The sequence below is a fragment of the Helobdella robusta genome, assembly GCF_000326865.2.
Source record: "Helobdella robusta unplaced genomic scaffold HELROscaffold_15, whole genome shotgun sequence".
Taxonomy (NCBI): Eukaryota; Metazoa; Annelida; class Clitellata; order Rhynchobdellida; family Glossiphoniidae; genus Helobdella; species Helobdella robusta.
In genome coordinates, this window is record NW_008703839.1 from 3,372,348 (window position 1) to 3,385,064 (window position 12,717).

Consider the following 12,717-nt stretch of genomic DNA (forward strand, 5'->3'; position numbering starts at 1 on the left):
CGGGGGGAAGATGTGTTCGATAATTTAGACGTTTGTTGATGTTAGGTGATGTTTCCAATGGTTGTCCAATTTTTTGTGATGCTCGCAAGTTTTCAACGTTACAACAAAAATTTCAAACAACTGTTTGTTTTTTAATTTTAAATACTTTAAAAATAAATTTGAATGACGTAATCACTTCTATCAAATTTCACCAAACTTTGCTGATTTAATTTTTTAAACTATCGGTCGCTTTACAACTAGAACATGCTACATTGGTTTCAACTTACACGATATTCTACTGAAATTAATCCACCAAATTTATAATAATTAAATTTTTATTAAATTTAAACTAAAAAAGAATTCTGTAATAATTAATGCTACTTTTATCTAAACGTTAAATGAAACACACTCAAGATAAGAATAGTATAAAATGGAGTGAGAGGAGTTTACTTTCGAAGCACGCGTTACATCGCATGCAACAATGTGCTGTATATATCATATGTACTTACTTAACACTACGTTATGTTAGTCCTGCTTCCTGCTATAAATCTCTTCAGTATATTCAATGTTTGTTCTTCGATGCACTAATCGTTTGAATTAAATCATAGATTTCCTTTTAGATTCGCGTGAAAATTGCTTGTTGTTTTAATTTTAATTTTGTCAGGTTGATAGAACTTCTTACGAGGAAATTGAATTGAGAAGCGTTGCAAGGGCGGTATTATTTAATTTTGCGCGTGCTTCAAGGTGTTTATTCCTCGTTGATCAACAAGAAGAAAAAAATTTTTATGTGAAAAATAATTAGTCTAGTTCCAATTTTTATGAACTCATTAAAAACTGATTTTTTGCCAATTGGAATTTTTAAGAAATAGTTTAAAGCTTCAGCCACATAACTGCGAAAACTAAAACACGAAAAGTTTTTAATTTTTTATCTTAACTGTAATTGCATCTAAACGCATAAAAAAGTGGCAATAAAATTGAAACAAGTTTCTAAAAATGTGGCTTTTTATTCATTTTTAAAAATATTTGGCAACCAAGATTTATACATTTTTTACCCAAAAATTTCAGTTCGATCTACAAATAAACAACAAATTCAGCATAAATTTAAGAGGTAATTTTTTCAGACTAAAATAGTTATTTCGTTTGTAGTTTGGTTATTTATTTATCTGTTTTGTCTTTTGTTACAAAATAATCCAACTTAATCTATCTAATCAACGAGCAAACGTTTAGAAAAAATATTTACGCTTACAAATATTCATTCATACAACAATACTACAAATTTAAAAAAAACACGGTGTTGAATGTGCTTTTTTTCACATTTAACAGTTAACTGGCTCAATTTACAGGTCAACGGAGCTTGAAAAAATTGCTGAGAATAACACGAGGAGAAATATGGACATAATGATGTATGCCAAGTGCTGTACGATTTGTTAGGCTGGAAAAGTAAACGTGAAAAAATATTCAAAGCCTATGTTAGCTTTTTTTTATTTGCATGTTTTTTAAATTTATAATGTAGGTAGATAATTCAGATAATATATGAGTCTTATCAGGGTTTACGTGATACTAAATTATTTGGGTGGATCGAAAATTAACCATTCCATTTTTCTCATTTCTTGAAAAATATTTAGATTTCAAATATCAAATCAAAATGTATTTGTTCGGTCTTGGCATGAAGTTTTTAAAAACAAAAGATGTTGGCCTGCTAAGATGCACAGCAGATCGTTTTAACTTTTATGAATTTTTTCTTAAACATTTAAATTTTTTTACAATAAAATATACACACATGTATTTTTAGATCATCATAATAAATTTAAAATTAGACAGCAGAGGTTTTCGTATCAAATGCAAAAGATCAAATATATCCAACTCAACAATGCAAGATCACCTATTGAGCAAAAACGAATTATAGACTTGATGATTTTACAAGATACAAAAATTTTACTGACTACTATCCGAATTCTGAATCCTCGCTGTGAATCAAATTTGTGTCACTTCATATGTATAAGTGTATAAGAAGTATCAACGTAAAAATCCCAACCATCCGTTTCTGTCTCTACAACCGTTTATAACCGTATTGGATGAGCAATGAGGTGAACCAACAACTGAAAGGTGGTCCATTTGAAAGAACACTTGCATTTTTGAGCAATGCACTATTAAGCATTTACCACATGAATGTTGGTGAGATAAGACGGTATGTGATCAATACGTTGTTGATTCAGAAAATGTTGTAGCCAAATTGTTCAATCTCAGAAGACATACCAAATAATAATCAGAAAGACCCAAACTTCATTTTTACAGGGAAGCTCAAATATCAAAACATTTTAAAAATCAAATAAGGAAGAATATACTGAGACCAAGAGCAGACTTGAAACGAGTGCTCAATTGAATTTCGTCTAAAATAGTAGTTGAAATAATAGATTTAAAATAAGTTTAATTCAACATTTTAAAAAGTTTTTAATTTCAATTCACTTTTGACGATGGAGGTCGCGCACGATTACTTCATTCATGCCTCTTACATTTTTTGGTACATTCTGTAGTGCCACTTACATACTTGTCTTCTTGCACCTACTCTTTATATCATTTCACACACATTTTTTAAAAATTCTTCAAATTGTGGACAAATAGAAAGCAGGCACTTTAGAATAAGAAATTATGTTTCAACTCTACCTACTTAATTATAAAATGTTTCTTTACTTTCAAATTTCAAAAATGTATAGGCAAAACAGCAACACATGAAAGGGAATGAAGAAAGAAATAATTTCAAATATCTCATAAAACCTTCCAGTAACATCGTGGAGGATTATTTATAACAATTTTTTTGAAATATCGGAATATTTGCGGACGTGTTTCGTTTTAATAGTTGAGATAGCTTTGGTTCTGTATCGACGGTGAAGAGAAACAGGGCAACAGTTTTTTTTTATAATTTTAATGACATAATTTCAAATTTAAAAATTAATCTTTTAATTTAAAACATCGGATTAAACAACTTTAAAATTTTCGAAAAATATTTTTAGACATCAGCAAATTAAAATAAAACTTTTAAATATTTTAATAAAAGTTAAAAATCTATATTCATTTTTCGGATCTCTTATCGAGGAGACCAAACACGTCACTGGCGAATGAATCAACGGAGTCGAACCTCTTATCGATCCTTGCGTTGTTCTTCATCTTCAAGTATCTGCCTTCGTCGTAGGGCAAGTAACTCCACCTCATCGGACGCCCTGATTGGTCGTAGTCCCTTGCCATTGCACGTGGTTGGTAGTATCTATCCAGTGCATCAGTTGATCGTTTGTGGATGGCTGAGGGTGACTGAAGGTTGGGAGCTCTCATCAGGTCAGACCAATTCAGACTGCCCTCTTTCGAGAGTTTCCTCCCATATTCCTAAGTGGTAGTACAACGTTACACTTACTTATATTAATACAAACATGACTAAATTTAACAAAAGTGTTTTTTTCTTTTCGTGATCTCTATCACTGAAGTTGCTATTATGTTATTTAAATTAAATTAATTAATTATATATTTTTCATAAACTGTATTTAGGTAACAAGATCCTAAAAAATAAATATTAATTAAGGAAATATATAAAAAATAAGTATGCAAACAAATGATGTTCATTCACCAAACTCAAGATGGAAGACAGTATCATAACAAATTATGGCGATACAAAACAACTGTTACCAAGATGGCCTTTCATTTCCCTGGAAAATTATACTTATGGTAATTTTTTCTCAAAATTTATTTTTATGTTTATGTCGGTAATTTGACGTTCTACAAAAGATTATGCCTTGCGACTCTCTGTCATATGGTTGGACCATCAAAAACGTTATAGATAGTGGTAATAGCCAAAATATTTTAGTTGAAATAGTTGAATGTCATAAGTGCTTTGCTGTTTTTCATAATATTTCAACTGCAAACAAGCAAACATTTTGTTGCCCTACTTAAAATATTAAATAAATACACAGCAGCATTAAACACAGTTTATAATAAAAACAAAAATGATTCAAAAAGGTTTTTTCATCACGTTCACAATTACTTTTCACATTTAAATATTCAACACCGGCCTATCCTCATACATAAAAGGTCGGTTATAGAGACTGCATGGAATGGAGTGCGCGTTCAAGATGACATGATTGAAATATTATTTTATTTCCTACCACACCTCCAAACGACGTGACCAAATTATTTTTTCCGAAGCTGTAAACAACTCTAGCTTTGGATGATTGTACAGTTTCATTTATACTTTTTTTTATTAAAAATGATTTTTTTTTACAAAATTCCTCAAATTTGTTTTTGTATAGTACTAACAAAATGTAGTCTGGAGAACCTAGTTTTTAGTTAAATTAGTTAAGTTAGTTGGCAATATTTCTTAAGCATGAGAATGTTTTTAGCATTCTTTGGAGTGAATATAAAAAAGCATCCAAAATAGGCCATCAATGAAAATATTTTGGTATTAATTTATTGTTCTAACTTATATATTCAGGTGCAAGCACACTTAACAGGAATGAAGTATTGTAAGCTATCAAATCAAAAACAATACTTTGAAGAGTTTAAAGCTGATTCCAGTAAAAACGAAACGCAGATTATGAAATCAAGTGTAAATGATTGCCTTAATTAATCTATGGAAAGCTATATGTTAGATTATTTTCAGTAACTCATTTGAAAAGAATTAAACTTATTTCTATCTATTACAGATTATTTTATCACATTATTTAAATATTTTATAATATTACACAACATAGCACCATTGAACAAAATAAATAAACGTATTTACGCCGATTCAGATCGGACAATAACTGTTATTTTAAACACGGTAAAAAAAAGCATGAAAACATCCAAAAAAAGCTTTCGAGCGGGCAGTTTAAAGGATGCGACTTAGATAAGTCATTCCTCTAACATATTGGACGATCATTGAAAAACTGTAAGTTATACGCTCCTTATAACGAAGTGATGACAGATTAATGCCTCGTTCAATGATTGATGGATGTTGTTGGCTCCCAGCGGCCTTTTCTTTCCTATAACCGATCGTTAATAAATGTAAAAACTAACAACTTCGGCTTACAACATCTTGGAAATAATATTTAGATTATTAATTGGATGAATTAGTTTTCATAATATGGAAAGTGTAGTGGAGGAGGAAGCTTATTGTTGTGGCGTTCGAAGCGATGAACATCATTTATCAATCTAACTGCAGGCATCGGCTGACAATATGCTTCTGCTGATGCTACGAAACCTATTCTACACAAACACGTCTACATAAAAACACAAATGTCGTCCAAAGACTTGTAAATGCTAGACTGAAAAGTGAAAGAAACAGTGCGTCGAGAGATATAAAATACAGTTTCTAAAAGATAACATAAATAATTCATATCGCTATAATTGTTTAATTCATTCTAGCTTCTCTCCAATGATGTTACCTTAGTCATCATCACCATCATCAGTTTTATTGTTATCATCATCTGCATCATCAGTTTTATTGTTAACATCTTCTTCATCAACGTTTCTCAGCCATTTTTTATGCCATACCCTCAAACCCTTTGAAAAACGTTCATTAATGGGCGTGCTTTCTCCCTACCTTTAACGTAAAAATAGCATTGTATTCTGCATGGTGAACATCAATCTACTGGTTTGTAAAGCGAGTTAAATAAAATTTATAAAAAAATTGGTTTAGAATTAGTAGTTGTTTCATTTTTGTATTCAGAATATGCATTCACGTTAAAAATTGTAATTTAACATAAATTTTTTAATTTTTTAAACTTCAGTGAGCTGATTTTTTAAATGATGTATCAGTACGTTTCAAACGGCCCCTCGAGAAGGAAACTTCTCCCGGTTTGAAGATACTGAATCGAAAGTTTACAGATCCACAAATGTATTTAGTTACAATTTTTAAATAAAAATGCCTCTTTCTTCTTTTAATATTTCTACACTGACACCATTTTTTTCAATGTTAACATTTAAATCATTGTCAATATCATTTAGTTCATTACCATGATATATTTGTCATCATCGTCTTTGTTATCACCACCATCATCGTCGTCGTCATCACCATCATCACCATGGTCAGTTGTTAATTTCAGCCCAGAGATATGAACCCCATTAAGACACCGAACGTATGTGCGTACGTTTTTTGAAGGTCAGGTCATGAAAGGTCAATGAGACGTGACGTACGTGTCATGCGGCAAAAGATGACATGCATCGCTAAACTAGGTAAGCTTTATTGTTGCTCGCCGGGGAGTGTGGCGAGCAGATGAGACGGAGGATGTAAGGACGAGAGCGTTACTAATTAGCAGGTGCTGATGGCTGGTTGGTTCGCTGATCGGTTGGTTGGTTAGTTGGTTGATTGATCGGTTGGTTTGTTGGTTGGTTGATCGGTTGGTTTGTTGGCTGGTTGGTTGATCGGTTGGTTTGTTGGTTGGTTGGTTGATCGGTTGGTTTGTTGGTTGGTTGGTTGATCGGTTGGTTTGTTGGTTGGTTGGTCGATTGGTTAGCTGACTTGTTAGTTGATTGATTGGATGGCTGGCTAGTTAGTTGGTTAATTGGTTAGTTAATCGCTTGATGGCTAGCTTGCTGGTTGACTGATGGTTGGTTGACTAGCTTACTAGTCGGTTGGTTGGCAAATGATTTGGAAGAAATGCTTTCCTTAAATGGCTTTGAAAATGATGCGATAAATATATTTAAAGCACATGCCTCATTGAAAAATAATCATTCAAATGTGAATTCGAATAAGTTTATATTATCAATAATCAAAGTTTTATTCGATTGAATTTATATTGTAAATAATATAAATTTTCACAAAAGCTTATCTCGATGGTTCTATTTATATTTTTGTCTCTTTATTCAAAAAAGGTTTTTGACATCGCTATTTTTGCTTAAAAAAATTAATTAAGTTAAAAATATGTGTGGAGTCGTATGTATTCCCAGATATCAGATGGCGCTTGTACACAAGGTGATGGGAAAATGATTGCATAACTTTTTTGCAATTAATAAATGAACACTTCAAAATTAATTTTCAATGAAAAGCTGTTGAAAAAAACAACAAAATAACAAAACATAATGTTAATTTCTTCCACAAATTGATTCGCTTACACTGTCGGCTATTCACATTTATATTTTTAGTGTAAACGTTTGTTAGACATCGAAAACTCCTGAAGCGAATATGATAATGTCTGAAAAGTGCAAAAAAGTTAAAGGTCAAGTAGTACATACATAGCATAGTAACATTCGTAGAAGGGCATTTTGATGGGATTGAAATTTAAGTTTATTTTCTCGTGTTCTTGAATAACAATTGTATGATTGAATGTTTTAAAATTTTGTTCAATTTTCAATTGTATATTTACCATTTAAAAAATTACTAAAAAATAAATCGGTAATTTATGAATTGTTGTGTACAAATCTAAAAAAAAACTTTGTCAAACAGTGAGAAGATTTTTCTGAATGACGAATGTAACATGGGTTAGACATGTACAGCCAAGCTAGAAAATATTCAAGTATCGTTACGTTAAGCGTGAATGATGAGTCCGTACCTGTGCACGAGATATTGAAGACTGCTTGCCCATGAATACAAAAATTGTATGCTAGAATTAACGATTTAACTTTTTAAATCAAACAATTGAAAACATCTGAGAGAAACAATCTCACCGACCACGAATGCAAACAGCGCATGGTGCAATTTTGAATTTGTTAACGTTGGAAAGCATGTAAATTTATTTCGTTGCGTTGTACTAATGTATTAAGAGTGCACTGCAAGTTTGAGATGTTTTAAATTGTAGTTGGAAAGATAAGCATCAACCATCCATCCATCTATCTGTGAGGTAGGTGTTCTTCTCCCTGCAGTTCCTGTATAGAACATGAACATGTGTTCACGCACGTTTGCACTGATGAGTTCATCCTCAAAAGGACAATGGACGAAACATCAAAATACTTACATATAATTTCACGTTGTCAGACATTAATAGTTGGCTCGTGACTTGACATAATTTTAAACAAATGAAACATTTGTTCATTTAGATGTGAAATCTGTATATTGTCATTCTTGCCATCGGCCCCAGAAGCACACATGTCTTTCATAGTAACAAGTTTAGAAATAGGATGGACATATAAATTTCTTGATTGATTGCTTGATGGCCAACGTTTATTACAACTTCCTTGACTTTTATTCTTCTTAAAAACTCGATCGGCTCAGATGATGTTCCAGTTGAATCAAAATAATTATTTGCATTTAAAAAAACAGACGCATTAGAAATCTTTCTTACATGATTATTGAAATTGATCCGTCACATGAGTGCACATTTGTTCTAGGGAATATTATTGAAATAATACACTGTATTTTTCTTCCTCGATACTTTAAAATGTTATCATTTGTTTGCATTTTGAAAGTTTCATTGTCACTGAGGGCAATTATCGATTTTTAGATTACAGCTATTTTTACTACATTGGTAACGTTTTGCTAACGGAAAATATCTTAAAATTTTCTTACAAAATGAGTTGTTTTGCATAAAAAATGCAATATTTATAAACGTTCAATGATATGACAGCTATTTACTGTTACATTTGAATCTTGTAAAACAATTAACAAGTTAAAAAAGATCTGTTTTCTTCCGTAGGTACGTGTAACTGCATGTAAGTACGTGGATGAGGTGTGGTGCAGAACTTACAAGTATTTTATTGTTCCAACACAGCCCGCAAAGTACAAACCTGTCTCTAAACCTCGAGTTTATCTTGCAATAATGATGCTAATAAGAAAAATTGATGACAATATGGTGACGATGCTGATGGTGGCAACGAAGATGATCACAACGTTAACACTGGTCATGAATGATGAATAAAACTAAATTTGATGGAGCAAAGTTATTATTGATGATGGAAGAGTTTGAAGATGTTAGTCGAGACAAATATTAATTACACGAGTCATGTTGACGCGATTCAAAATAATGACTTGCACGTTGAACATGCGTGAAACATTGGATACATCGTCCAAGTAAGTTACAATGTCATAGAAAAAACATTGCAGTAGAATTACGTTAACAACATGTTTTATGTCAAAAAATAAATTTTTAGAAAATGTGACGGATGTTACTGAAATTAATATTTTTTTTACTTTAGAGGCTTTTGATTGTGGCTAAATTTTATGTATGCAGGCGGTTTTTCAAATTCATTTTCCAGAGTGTCTTGGAAGTGAACACAACGTTGATAATATAATAGAAAACAAATAACTTGAAAAAAAAAAACAAATTTGTTGAACACGTCATACAGGACATTCAGATCTAAAATGTTGAATATCAATTAACCATTAAAAACTATGAACTGAACAGCAGGTATCCGAGTCAAACTTGCACTAAAATGTTTTGCGTGCACCGAATATGTGTGCGTTGTGTTTGTTTTTATGTGTGTGTGTGTTTGTTTGATTTTATGTGTGCGTTGTGTTTGTTTTTATGTGTGTGTTTGTTTTTATGTGTGTGTGTGTTTGTTTTTATGTGGTAATAAGCAAAAAAATTTATTTGTTGAATAAAATTAAATAAAAAAGAGCTTTTCTGTTGATAGTGTAAAATTCAAATTGAATTCAAACAAACTGCAGATGTCTTGCTTCATGGCAGCCAGAGCAAAGTCATCATTTACTTCATTTCAAAGCAGTCAGCAGATGCTGACAGGAATGCTTCGGACGGAAAATAAATATTGACAAGCACCTCATTGGTTTAAATCAATACGATATATGTTCTACAGGGCGAGTTTTAATTAAATTAACTTCACAATAGAGCAATCACAATGCTGACCTGTTTCCAACAATAAAATGTTTAAAATGCATCCAACAATGAATAATTTCGTTCAGTTTCCAGATAAAGATAATTGGCAATATGTTACATTCAGTAACAAGTTGATTTGACAAAATGTTTTTGTCCGTGCATACACACTCTACATTTTGTCTCGTTGTTTGTTTTTTTACTATAAAGTTCTGACAATCAAAAAGTAATTCACAAATTTTTCCTAATCTACTAGTTGAAAATTAAAATTTTGTTCTTAAAAAGCGGCATGTTCTTCCCACTGCAGATGTACACCTGTATTTGTAGATACAACCCCACCACACAGCGTACAACCTCACCACACAGTGTATAAACCCCACCACACAGTGTACAACCACACCACACAGTGTACATGCGTATATGTATAGACGAGCAAATTCACCACCATCCATTTCAAATTTCTAATTTCTAGTTCAGCTGTTTTTGCATAAAGAATTATATAAAAATTGTATGTGAAGTGCTTCAGTGGTATCAAACAATCTTTAAATTCTTTTAAGTTGCTAAAATGTTTTACACACAAAAGTTGAAAAAATATTCAGTTGAAAAAATAACAGCGTAAGAAGTTGAGGACGAGAAATTCGTCGTGGAACCTCAGAGGAAGTGCCGCAAAATTTCATCATGAAATCATTAATTATTAATTTCTAACTAATGGAATCTACCTACTTTTGAAATGATTTCTTAATTTTTACAATAGAATAAAAAGTCAACCAATTAGCTCAGACAGTAAAAAATACCATGTAATGCATTACTCTTTCAGCCAGCTATAAGGTGCTGACCTGATTTGAATTATGATTGATTCAAATTCAAAAGTAAAAATTTTTCGAACCTGTTTTGGGTGACGTGTGTATTGAAACGATGAACTTTGTAGTTCGCAGTACAGTTAACTTCATAAAAATAAGCAATAATAAAAATACTTGTAACTGTAAAATAATTAGAAACCAAGTTTTTGATACAATTAAAGAATGATTGTGAAATCAGCTCTGCGGTTATTGGGGCTGACTAATAAAAATTAAATTATTCACTTTCGACTGAAAACGTTGAAAGTGAAACTACCACTAAATTAAAGTTGTTAACATGCTAAATCATAACTTTGCAAATATCTTAATCAATCAAAAATGAATGAGGAAAACAAACTTGGGGTTGGACGATGGTGAAGAGGGTGAGGAGGGAGATGATGACAACCGATGAACAGCCGTTCATCCTGCAAATCTTCAATTTATAAACATTTGCAACCTCGTGAGCAAATTTTATTTTGTTATCGAAAAAATTAATTGTAATCTTTTTTTATATACCTCAAAATTTAAGATATTAGACGAATTCATTTAAAATATAAACGATAGAAAAAGTACGTTAATAATAATAATAATAATAATACCTTTGATTGGAAAATGCACGAAATTAACCGGTTTAAGTCTTGAAAACTTGTTAAAAACTGATGTGAACAAGCAGACGTTTGCTCCCATAAAACGATGACAGGTTCAAAATGATCATTCCCTAATATTTATACAACTGGCCCAGTGCTAAGTTTAGATGCATATGCAATGCATACATACATGCATACAAACATACATACAAACAAACAAACATACATACATACATACATACATACATACATACATCCATACATACATACATACATACATACATACATACATACATACAACTTTCTTAAGGCAATATGTAAAATGATCAGCGTCAGATCAGGCGACAGCAGGGAACTGTTTATCGCAACTAACCACATTTCGTGCTTGTTGCAGCGGTTCCTGCGTGTCTGTGTGCCTGAAAATATCCAACTGAATGCCGACATGTGCAATTAACGACAAATCAAAGTGTTAATCCATTTGTTACTTGATGTTTGACGGTTCAGTGTCACTCATCATGTTTTGGCATACATACATACATACATACATACACACATACATACATACATACATACATACATACATACATACATACATACATACATACATACATACATACATACATACATACATACATACATACATACATACATACATACATACATACATACATACATACATACATACATACATACATACATACATACATACATACATACATACATACATACATACATACATACATACATACATACATACATACATACATACATACATACATACATACATACATACATACATACATACATACATACATACATACATACATACATACATACATACATACGAAACGAAACGAAACGAAACGAATTTTTATTTGCTTCTCAAAATTAATCTAAAAAAAGAGAAAAAAAGAATTCTCTCCCCTTTATATCAATAGGAAGAAGACAGGACGACCACACTAGAGTTCTTTTCAGAAACTCATCGAGTGTGACCACCTTGACCCTATTTTTAAAATGTTATAAGTTTTCAACAGAATTTAAACGTAATTTTCAAAACCAAAAATTTTTGTTTTAAACTTTAGTTATTTTTTTTTTACTTTTTTTTAAAATTTTTTTACGAAATTAATTTAAAATTTAATCCACTTTTTTAAAATTCTTTTTACTTTTTTTTAAAATTTGTTTACGGAAATAATTTCAAATTTAATCCACTGTTTTAAAATTTCGTTCCAGATTCTCGGTCCCTTGCAATACACGTGAGAGAACAAAATATTTGTTTTCGATTTGTTAGAGACAAGATTATTTTGTTGCCGACATTGTTGTTTCATCTTGAAATAACTGTTAAATAAATCAGGTAATCGATTGGTTAACTGTTTATAAACAAAAATTATCAGAAAGTAAATGCTGAGTTTCGAGAAATTCAAGTTTCGCGTGCTGTTGAACAATGGTTGGCTGTGTTCAAATCGTTTGGATCTCGTTATCAATCTAACTGCTCTTTTGATTAATATTTCTATTGGTAAGGTTGATGTGTGGTACGATGAAGCCCATACAATGTTGCAGTAGTTTATTAACGGAATGCACAGGGAA

At 31.4% G+C, this 12,717-nt stretch overlaps 1 protein-coding gene across 1 annotated transcript; it reads right to left on the reverse strand.

Annotated features, from left to right (window-relative positions):
- Positions 1-3,048: 3,048 nt before the first annotated feature.
- HELRODRAFT_169491 (hypothetical protein) lies at positions 3,049-4,210 on the reverse strand (the record flags this gene model as incomplete). The annotated part of the gene is made up of 2 exons (XM_009015294.1): positions 3,049-3,357; positions 4,136-4,210. The coding sequence occupies 2 exons, from the start codon at positions 4,208-4,210 to the stop codon at positions 3,049-3,051; spliced, it is 384 nt and encodes a 127-aa protein (XP_009013542.1).
- Between the last annotated feature and the right edge of the window lie 8,507 nt (positions 4,211-12,717).